Source organism: Calliopsis andreniformis, chromosome 5, assembly GCF_051401765.1.
Source record: "Calliopsis andreniformis isolate RMS-2024a chromosome 5, iyCalAndr_principal, whole genome shotgun sequence".
Classification (NCBI taxonomy): domain Eukaryota; kingdom Metazoa; phylum Arthropoda; class Insecta; order Hymenoptera; family Andrenidae; genus Calliopsis; species Calliopsis andreniformis.
The window spans coordinates 15477375-15489228 of NC_135066.1; the positions used below are offsets into that span (position 1 = coordinate 15477375).

General features: G+C 39.5%; 1 protein-coding gene across 2 annotated transcripts in view; it reads left to right on the forward strand.

Annotated features, from left to right (window-relative positions):
* LOC143179297 (protein turtle homolog B) overlaps nucleotides 1–11511 on the forward strand; it is a 77055-nt gene extending 65544 nt beyond the window's left edge. For both annotated transcript variants that reach the window (XM_076378453.1, XM_076378455.1), the window contains 4 exons: nucleotides 7694–7981; nucleotides 8818–8912; nucleotides 10078–10350; nucleotides 11379–11511. In XM_076378453.1, coding sequence (XP_076234568.1) covers nucleotides 7694–7981; nucleotides 8818–8912; nucleotides 10078–10350; nucleotides 11379–11456 — 734 coding nt within the window. In that variant the 3' untranslated portion in view covers nucleotides 11457–11511. The remainder of the gene's footprint in view (nucleotides 1–7693; nucleotides 7982–8817; nucleotides 8913–10077; nucleotides 10351–11378) is intronic.
* Nucleotides 11512–11854: the final 343 nt, after the last annotated feature.

An 11854-nucleotide genomic window follows, 5' to 3' on the forward strand; every position in this document is an offset into this window, starting at 1 on the left:
AAATCGTCCGACCTGGTCGTCCAGGCCGACTCAAAATCCATGATATACCGCGATCTAAAACTAATCCCAGGCCGAATGGCGGCTGAATAGAATTCAATTTTCCCGCTAAACCGTTGAATCACCTTATCGGATCTATCTATCAACATATCCATCGTGACACAATCCACGTTTAATCGATTTCGATCGACGTCGGATTACGCCTACCTCGGGGCTGGTTTACAAGTTAAATTTCATCTGAGGACGTGAACAATTTGTTGCCTTGATGGAACCAACTCGCGGAGATGGTTTGCAGTATATTTCAAGGGGTACTTGCTGTTATGAATGGCTCGCTTAACGCTCCAACTGCCGTGTCACTTATGTGTACAGAGTTGGTAGTTTGATTCAGACCTAGGTGAATTCGATTTCAAATGAAAACGAAGAGTAACTGTTAGAAGGAATATTTAGGTTCGTTGTTTCTGATTCTATGTTATTTGAAAATATAATTATTCATTTCACTGATTCAGTTTTGTTCGGGTCACAGTGAGTCGAACAAGTTTTTGTATGAGTCAGTAGAATATTTTCACTCCTACGAAAAATGTTTAAGTTGCCTGATGAATGTCATTGAGTATCAGTCCTAATACGTGAATTGTCTCAAACTACTAGTAAATTTCATTGATACCTACTATTTAGATTTCATAAAGTTCTAGAACACTATTAAAGATTAACTATTCATAGTCTCACAATTTAGAATAAACAAAATTCTGCACTTAAAAAATTCACACATTTCCCTAAAAGAATCTTCACAGATGTTACTCTGAATTCGATATATTTGATAGCTTCTGCAAAATTTAGTACATCTATTCCTGACAAATACTCTCAATTTAAAACAAGAATCAATTCCAAAAAATTCAAAGCTTGAGCCCATACAAAAGCCATGTCTAAAGAAAAGTACCAACATCAAAATAACTTTCCACGTTCCGACAAGTCTCCCCTAAATGCGTCCACTAGAACCAGCAAACGTATTTAATACACACACATCGAAGAACCTATGCGCACTCAGCTAGTTCTCCGCCCCATTTCCAGCAAACCTTTCGGATTTAATCGTCGAGGGGAAACGATCGGGCCCTGAGCAGGGGGGTCATGGGGCGCGGGCCGTTGCTGATTAAATTTGCAGGGGAGCGTTGCCTCCGTGCCCGCGTAACGTGTCAGCGGTTATTAAACCGCCCGTTCGCCGCGTTACCGCTTAAAGCGGACCATAAGCGGGGCCGCAGAACCTGATTGCAAAACGTCTTTCAACTAACCGCCGCGAATATGCAAATAGGCGGCCCCTCCGCGAATTCGTGGCGAAAGGTCCCCGCATGTACATCCTGTGTGTACAGGACTAACCGTGTGGTTAGTACTATTCGTGTCTCGTGAGAAGTCCCCTGAAAAGCGTTGCCCCTAATGCGTTCCAAGGGACTTCTCAAGGGACACGAATCGTGGGTATACGAGGCAGAGAGGGTGAGAGAGAGAGAGAAAGGGGAAAGGGAGTGAGGAATAGAGGGACAGAGAGGGACAGGGAGGAAAGTCGAGGGAACGCGGTTGGTTCCAAGGGACACCACCAAGACAACAACCTAGCTAGTACATGCGAACTTAAGGACGTTCGAGCGAAATTGGTCTGCGGCTGAACACCCGATCCTCCTTGCTGTCCACTCAGAAGTTCGATAAACGACGGAATGGTGCGCATACGGGCGCATCGTAAATCCTCCCCTTGATCGGTCTTATAAATAAGCGAGCACAGTAATTGGAACCCGATTAAACTGCTGCCTTTCTCGGTTATTAATTAAGGATGCGAGGTCCTGTTTTGCTTGTTAAACGATGGTCGCGTTTTCTGGTGGCGATTCAATTAGCTTTCGAATGGGGTGATCTAAATTCTGAAATGACCCATAGAGAGAGCGTGGAGTAGGAATAATTTGGTTGAGGCTTGAGGCGATCTGGCTATACCATTGGAAGATTCGGGACAAATTATTAGGTATATTGAATATTTAGTAGATTGCTATTTGTATCGGTTTTAGAGTTTGCTGTTTGTTAAGCACGTTTATAGGACGTTGCTTTGAATATTCATTTGGTATGATGAGGATATTTTTTCTCGATATGTTAGATAATTCGTAAACCCTATTTTATGATAGTTAAAAATTATATAGCTGTAACGTGGGTTAAAAACGTATATGTATAGTATATAGTATATAGTAGTATAGTATACAAGATATAGTATATAGTAATTCTTTCACCCAAAACTAGTTAATTTGATCTATCACTAAGTCTTATCTAGCAGCCAGCTTTTAGATAAATTCGAAAATCACCAAAAAAATCAGCAAAGGTATCGTTCCAAATTTATCACATGTTAAAAAAAAATAAAAGAATGGTTGGATAAGTATTTACAGCACCATAAAGAGAGAATACTTTTGAGAAGCGCTAGACGGTAGTATAAAATCGCTTTCAAATTAACTCGGTTCCATCTTGGGAATTGTAGAGGGCGTCAAGCTTCCGGGAGGTTGAAGCTGACGACAGCCTCCCGCGTTTAATATCAACTTAGAATCACGGGAGCAGAACAAGAGGAGCTACTCGTTTAGGGGAGTTTGTGAATTTAAGTGGATTTTGATTAATCTCGAACTTGAGTGCCATCCTAGTTCTGGACAGTGCATCTGAATCCCAGATTTATTACCAACCTAACGATCGTTCGCGATCTTGGCGAAAGCATCACGTCCGGAATAATCATTTTCACGTTTTCACGTTGGGAAGAAGAACAGAAATACGAGTATTTCATTAATTTCGCACGAAGAAACCTTGGAGAAAGAATTTTTTCCCTAGAACAAATGTTCGATGCTCGTTAGACTTTAAATTAAATTTAATACAGCTCCATTGCGAAAATTCATCTCTAGACGTTCATACAAATTGTGAATAAATTGGAATTATTCAGCACATTTTTGAAGATTTCTCTTTCCTTCTCAATAAACAGTTAGTTAGAATAAAAAGTAAAGTATAAAGTAGGGTAAAAAGTAAAATACAGATCACAGTATTTAAAAGTTGAGAAATTTCGTAAGTACCATTTTTCTAGTTGTGTTTGTGCAAATATAGACGATTTTCTTTCGAAAGATAGTAACAAGAAATTGAAGCAAATATAAAAATTTCAAAAACCTAGAAGATCACAAAATTTGAATATTTTAATAGCTTGAAAACTTTGAAAATTAAAATCAAAAGAGTGATAAATCGTTCTCGAAACAAACCTCTAACACCCATAAATCACTTCTAGTTAATCAAAGTCTCACCAAAAAAATTCACTAATTTCTCTAAGAGACCAAGTTCCACCTACTCCAACTCACTAGCCATTCCACCAAGATCGAAGTTCCAACAAAGTACAAAAAAAAATACTGATTCAACAGTCCCTCATCTCTCATCTTCCCCAAGCCCTCATCATCGACGATCCTCCCCCACACGTCCCGAACCATCAGACAGGCGGTCAGCCGCGCTCTCGTGGATCGATTCGATGAACCATCGCTTCACAAGCACCGTAGATATAATCCAGGAATTCAAAATTAGCTCTGTTCGGTTAATCCGCGGGGCAGTTGGCGTCGGGACGAGTCGACGTATCGAGAAAGGGAGGTTGTTCGCGACGATTAGCGTCACAGGCCCGAGGTGATACGAGAGCAGGAACGAAAACACAGGTTCCCAGGCTAGTATCGAGTCAGAATATCGGTCATATATCACGGAGAGTAGTGGGTGGAGAGACCCAGGCGACTTATCGTTGGAGAGCTTCAAAAAGTACGAGCGTTCGGGAGGGTTGGAAGAAGGATCGAAACGGAACTGCCTTTACGATCGCGTCGCCGGAAGCGTACATTTTTACGAGCTGCCTTTTACGAGCAACCTCCTCTCTCTCTCTCTCTCTCTCGCTCCCCAGCCAAGCCTCCCCCTCTTATCATCCCTTAACCGTGCGCGGGGTACAGACAACTCTCTCTCACGGTGGAAATCTCTGCACGCTTTTAGAATGTCATCATTCATTTGACGCGTTTGCTCGTTCATTTGGTCGACCTCCACGCGGCAGACTTGAGTGGTCCATTTTCCACCCTGCCCGCGGACCACCCCCATCTATTGTCTCCGAAACTGTTTGTCGTCTCCGAGGGAAACGGTTTCGAGCGAGAGCGCAACCGTTTCGAGAGATGCTTTGTATTTGCCGAGCCCCAGGCGCTTTTCGATGTTTCGAAATAGTAACTTTGTGTTTTCTCTTATCCGATGTCGTGGGTCGTGTTATTACACTGACCGTGATGATTAAACCAACTTGTTGGTGAGTCGATTGATCAGTTTGCGTGTCGGTGGTCATAGTTCGCGGTTCTGGTAAAGGGCGTGTGAGGCTGGAATTAGTGATGTGATTCGAACTTGGCGAGTGGTTAATTTGAAAGTTCGTGGGGCGAGTTGAGATTTTAGTTTCCTATGAAATTTTGGGTAATCATTGCGTGATGCTTCTCTAACGAGAACTCCCCAATGACAGTGTTGATTTTTTACTGCGTTGTTGGCAGTTTTTAGATATTACTAAACCAAATCCGATGATATCCCTCTTTTAGAGTATAGATATAGCCAATAGCATGCAAGGTTTCTAGACTTGAAGATTTGAAGTTTCGAAAATTGCAATAATTTATCACTAGTGAACCAAACTTTGTGCACTCCCTGCGCGAAATAGTACATAAAATAAGTTAGTAATACCACTTTAAAACTCGAATTAGAAATATCCATAGCTTGAAATAGTATTAAAATGAAATTAAATGCTACACAAGATTCTTCTCGAAACGATTGTACTCTCCTTACAAAATTTTACTTTCCTCTATCGAAAATAATCTTAGAAATGATCCACAATAAGACATGGACTATGAATCAGTAATTACTATCTTTTAATTAGAAATGAATTAGAAAGTACGCGGTAATATGTCGTAACAGTAGAACAAGTCAAAAATAAGTAAAACATTTGTCGGAATAGATACTTTTTGCTTGCAACGAGGCGCTTCCGCTTAAGATCGTAGATTTGTTTCACCTGTTTCTCTGTAGACCTTGTCATTGCATGCGAATGATATGGAATCTTGCTAACGGTATCTAAAACGTAGTATGGGACATGCCTAGATGACGCACAGCTTCTTTCAACTGCCACTATGAATATAATTTCCTGTGTCGCCATGATGGGCGACCGTTGGTCGAGGTACTAATATTTTATGAAATATATTAAATGATAATTAATTCTCAAAGCGGAATGATCGATATTAGCAGCTTAACACGGTCTGCTTTAATTCTTGGAAGATTGGGATATGATCACCACTTTGTAAATTTGTGAGTGGCTTTATGAACATTTTATGATTGCCTTCATAAGAAATAATGTACTTTCGCTATAATTAACTTCTGGTTGATTGAATTTGATTTAATATAATTTCTTAATTCATAATTGAATTCATTGTGATATTATTTAAGTCTCCAATAAAACGTATCGTCAGAGGAATTCGTAAAAACTAAAGACTGCAAAATATATGTCAATTTCAATTATCTACGAAGATTCTGTAAAAACTTATGAGAAGCCCAACACAATTTAATTACATCACATTGTATGAATGTTTAACAGACTGACAACTGAATTGTCGTAAAGTCGAAGAATTAAATAGCATCATTTAAATTCACTATAAAATGAAGCAAATGAGATCATCCAACAATGCCACTATCGCGAACGTCGAAATAGAAAATACGTAAATCGTTTCTAGTCACAATACTGAGAAATACGTTCTCCTTAGAAATCACTCCATATGTCCTCGATAGCTCTTTAAACGTCTCACGAATGATATTTACGTGATAACGATATCATTAACCTGATCACTAGAAAACTACCCTATCAAAAACCTTTCCAGCGTATTTTAAAATTTATTCTTACATTTCATTCTATATTTTCCCATTTTTTAATGTCTATTAACATTCAACTTCTATATCGAAGAAACTTCTTTTTTTTATATCAAAGAAATTTTCACACGACGAGTTAACTCATGTTCATCCCCTCTCCAGCTACAAAGGTTTCCTTATTTTCAGTGAACAAAGGATCGTCCGTAATATTGTCGCGACCTGAAACAACGATCAGCTCCCCCTTGCTCACGATGATTTCATTTACATAATTGTCATTGGCCAAATACAAAACTCATTGGACCGTAGTTAATCAACCGACGGCTCGTTTATTATCGAGATATTAATCCATTATTGCCTACAATGGCGCCGTGAACGTAAATCAAATTGCCTAGCAAAACAGCGCGAGCAAATAAATCACGATCGCGCCGAATGTTATTTGAATTTCTTACGTGCCGCGCAAAAGGACTGAGTTACTGTAAATTGGTACCTCGAGGAACTCTTTCCCTTCGTCCATTTTACGAGCAAGTATTCGAAGAGAAAATCAGTATTGCCTTTTTTAATATTCCTTTTGAAAGGCTTTTAATATCAGTGTTATAACTTTCGATACGATATTAGTCTAACGTTAGAGCTACCAAAGCTACCTTATATTTCGTGCAGAGGAAGCTTATGAAAATTTGTAGGTATAACTGTGAGCATGAACATTTTTTATTTCAATGTATAAATTTGAATATTTGAGTCTTTCTATTACTTACACAATGACAGTCGAGCAGCGAAAGAAACTGATCGTTCATCTGGTCCTACTCCACTACGTTGATTGGAAAAGACACCTGGAAAAATAATGTGCAAAATTCGTGAAACGAATTTTAACAATGTCTACCATTTCAGTATTTCAGTACTGAAGAAAGGATTAATGAATTCAAACTTGTATCGGAGCCACGTATCTTTTACAGGTGTTCGATGAATTGACATTATTAAGACTGAATTTTTCAAAGCTGAAGAAGATATTTTTAATATTATCTACAAGCCAATATGGCATTGGTCAAGGGAAACTTTAACGGTTGTAAAATATCAGAAACGTTACCAGAATGTTACAGAAAAGAGCTACCTCCCTCATTTATTCCTATATTCAATTTAGACATCCTCCAAAATACATTGCTTGACTGAGTTATAAGTTTATCTCAGTTTTCATGCTTTCTGTGGTTTATGATTAAAATTATTCCACCTCTTTCTCCAGGATTCTATAAAAATATATGAAAATCTTGTTGGAAAACCATTGACTTACACACTTCCCCAATTTCAGCAAAGAAAGAGAATTTCACCAAGATGCAATTTTGCAAAAGTGATAAATTTCTTTTCTCGCATCCAAAACAAAGACTCAATGAAATTGAAAAGAATAATTTCAGTTAAAAATCACAGAAAACCCCGACGAACAATGTGTACTTATAATTCTCTCCAACAATGTAAATCACTAATGCCAAAGCAACAAATTTCAAAAGTAAATTTACCTCACACGCACGAGATAGGAATTCTCTCTCGCGATTGTGCATCAGTGTCCCCGAGAAAGCGAATCGTGATTAGCTCCTTCGGCAAAACGAAGGATAAATAAATCGCGCGCGGCGCGTAACGCGAATGCAAAGACGAGAAATCAAACCCTAGCGAATTCCCTATCCCGAAATCCGTCTTAGACGCGAGCCTCCCGAAGGAAATCCTCCTCCTTTCAGCGATCAAATCCCAATCTCCTCCAGACGGGGGAGGCAGGAGGGGTGGACGGGGTAGGTGGACTGAAGGCATTTACCACGATTTCCAGCTCTCACACCCGTGATGCTGTCATTGTCCGGGCCACTGCTCGGCGCGGTAGTCGGCGCGACGGCGGGCCTTCTACTGGTGATCTTCGTGATAGTCCTGGCAGTGAGATTGCGGTATCGACCGAGGCCTCAGGAGGACAAGGACTCTCACGACGACGGCGGCATGGCGAACCTGGCCGCGTCCGGAACGGGCAGCTCCTCTCCGCGTGATAAATCGTCCACCTTGCCTCTCAACTCCGACAGCATCGAGAGCTTCGAGAAGGACCCTGATATAATTCCCCATGCTAATGGTGGGTAATTTAACGAGCGTGTGTTGGCGCCGTGTTGGTCAATCCACTGAAGGGGTTTAAGCCTTTCAAGGGACTCGCTGGCCCCTTGTCATGAGAGATATAATCTCTTTCGAAGACTTCGTTTGGGAGACTCCCTTCTTTTAGTACTAGTTAATGCTTGAAGACACCAGGGGAAGAACTTGATGAGTCAATTTTTTCCGATTTTCTGTTTTTGATGTCATTTGGTAGTTCAAGTGGAGTATTTTAATTGTTCAAGGGGAAAGGGGAGAATTACTAATTTTATCAACTTTAGTTGCGTAATTTTTCCTGTTTTTATTTGATATTTTGAAGATAAAGTGTTTTATTTCTGGAGTCTTCATTTCTGAATGCAGTGCCTCGAAAAATATCAGGCACGTACTATTTTAGCTAATATTCATGTTTAAGGGGTGAAAACCACCCTCAAGGTGGGGGTGAAAAATATATTTTCGTAAATATTTCGAAGACTAATGCAGGTAGAAAAAAATTTTCAGTAAACTGATGTTCCTCCCTCCTGATTCTACTGATTAGCTGAACTAACTTTTAATGATTCCAGCCATAAATGATAAAGGAATCAAAGTCAGATCTCCTAATTCACTATTTATGTATAACTTGCTTATTATTATTATAGAAGATTATATAGAATATTGTGGAAGATAAGTATAAGCGTCCCTACTTCTTTACGATTACTATTACTTAAAGCTCAAAAAAAAAGTTTGACAATTGACATTGCACTTTTAGTTAAAAGCTTTCATATTAGGCAAACGAAGAATCCTCGCAGTACAATTACTACCTAATCGTTTCATACTATTTTCCCACAGAAAATTCTTACGCGGAACTGTGCAAGGGCACTTCACCCCGCTACGTATTACACCAGCAACGAACGGACGCAAGTACTTTTACCAACGTCAATAACGTGAGTATAAATTGGATTAATTGAAAGCGGCAGCAACGTTCCCCAACGAGAATTCTATACGTGTCACGTGTGCAAAAATGAAAGAAAAAGTAAAAGACCCGATAAAGTTAAAACTTTGTAGGGTGACTCTCATAACTTTCAAACTGTAGTATTTGTACTTTTTAGCTCTTGTTGCTGGCACGCCCGTCCCGCGAGCACTGTTTTTAATTCTCACTTGAACAATTTTTGGAGAAAAGTTTTCTTCTGAAAGCAGCACCAACTTTTTGACATTCGACAGAGATATAGCCAATATAGCCAATATTCCAGTTTTCAAAATAGTGAATATCAACCTTGGAATATTGTTTCATCGAACGTGATCAAATTTCAGTGCACGATGAAATAATGAAAAATCCATAGAAAGGCTCGTTATATTGTATGTTAAGGTGAATTTAAACATCACGCTTTGGGTGATCATCGTGGATGATTCATTCACACTGAAAATGAAAGATGAGAGCTGGAGTATTTACATCAGTCCAGTGGTTGAATTCAATTCACTAGTTTTCAGTATACCAGCGAATAAAATAGTGAAAAAATTGTAAAAAATTAAATCTGTACCTCAGAGTTAGACTAATCCAAGTCCATTTTTTTCAAAATTGAATTTTTTACAGAATCTTATAGCTTTCTCTTCATTTTATTCGAATAATAGGAATTTAGTTAAGTTACGTTACATATGAAGGAAATTGAATAGTATAAATTACTTTAAATACTATGTTAAGCAATAAATAACCCAGACTTGGGTTAGTCTGGTTCTGAGGTACAGAAATTGTGAAAAAATACCGCAAAATATTAGAAACATTAGGTCTACATTTATCCCTACAGCTTCACTATGGACTAATCATCCATTCGTTTCATTAAAAATAGAAATAAGCTGTACTCCCTTCACTATACACTTTCAATATTCACTTGGAAACATACAGGTGGAAACAATCTTCACATTTTTCACTGTGGATGAATCATCCACGACAATCATCCCGAGTGAAAAATCTAAATTCGCCTTTAGAGCCTGCTTTCTCTTATCAAGTACGATCCTTCAGTTGGCAACTTTAGGGTGCTCATCCAGCGAATCATGTTACAACTTCCTCATCCGTTTAAGTAGTAACAAGTTATGTGTTCTCTGGTTTTGCAGGGATCGGAACTAACGTACGCTGAGCTAACACTCCGGGGTAACCGACGAATACCGCCTAATTGTTATCAGCCCGTACAGGTATCCAATATTCAACGACCTCAACTGTTACCCATGTCGACCCTGACGCGTAGGCAGCCAATCCAGGAACCGACGATTTACGCGCAAGTCGCCAGTCATTCCAAGCCGATTTATGTACCTCCCCCGCTTCCGTACATGAGCCGCGCCAGCGACGAAACCACGGCGGAAACTCCGTTAATCGGACACGACAATAAGGTGACAACTAATATACGATGTACTTCGCTAGTCCCGCCACAATTTACAACTTAAGTTGAAAATAGTACTCCGAACTTCCTGGAGGGTTAAGCGTCCTATTGCACGAATAGTTTGCTGGAGATTGAAATTTCATGGAGAAGGTTTGCTAGATGAACAGGTCGAAATTATTTCAAGGTCGTGTTGAAGTGCCCTTTGACCTGTTGGATACAGTTAAGATCGACATGCATTTCTTGTGCAAGCCACAATGACGCATGAGGCAGAATGACGAGGCTAAATTGTTAATTAAATTAGATCCAGATGGAATTTTCTTCAAATTAAATCGTATTCAATGAGAAGTTTGAATAAAGAGAAATTACGTTGTGTTTCTTTTCACTGTTCGCGTGAAACTAAAATGAATATCTACTGTTATTATTATTTTCTGCGACCATTTTCTACCTTTTAGATAATCCCATTATTAACCACTCAGCGCGGGCGCGTTTTTGCGTGGAAAAGCACTGTGCGCACGGAAATGAAAGTTACATCATTAGAAAACTTGTATTTTCCAAAATAAATGATTCATAAATATTTTGAAATCAATGAAGAATTATTTAAAGGATCTATTCTAAATAGGCCGTTAGTATGATACATATTATATGTATTTGAAAATAATGCAAAAAGAAATGGGAGTCGGTGAGGGGTTAACATTTACTTAATATTTATCTGATGTTTCCAACATTTCTGCTTACACCGATATTTTAACCCCTCATCTTTTTCAACGAGTCTAACTCGTGCACTTTTTGCAATACCCTTGCTGCCGATTACACGGCAACGCGTGATGACGATTTTCCGCAAGTAACCGATCACGCACTATCGCGTGAGGGTTCTATGTTTGCTTAATGGGAGCTCCATGGTTGGCAGTTTGGGATAGTCACCGGTTTCAGATCGGCACCGAAGGTGATATTATTACACAAGGAAATTGTAGGTGACGGGGTTATTAATTCTCGTCTACCGCTAAATGAAATTTAATCGTGCCTTCCCTCTGTTCACAGATCACCACGATCACGCAATCGGGGGCCTCAATATGGCGCACCGACACGCCGCCAATTTCTAACACTCCAACGACATGATTCTAAGCTACACGATCGTTTAATCGACGCAACATTTCGCTCTCGAACGTTTCTCGACACACCGGTTAAAATAAGAAGTTAAACACTTTAATAAGAAGCGAAGAGAACAGGAGAAGCGCTAGTAAACGAACGGAGGAGCAACGCGTGCCGCATTCCGCGTGTTTCCGTTTTACGCGGAACGTAGTACAAGGAATCTTCGTCGAAACTTAACGTACGAAACCTTGCAAGAGGTTCATGAAACCAATGAACGATATGAAAGTAATTTAAAGAAGAAAATGTTCGCGCGAAGTATAGTACGAATTATATTATAATATGCTTTCCGAACGACTCGTGATAGTGTTGTTAATCGTAACGAGAAATCGATCGCGGTCTCTCGAATTCATTTTCGAGACACCGCG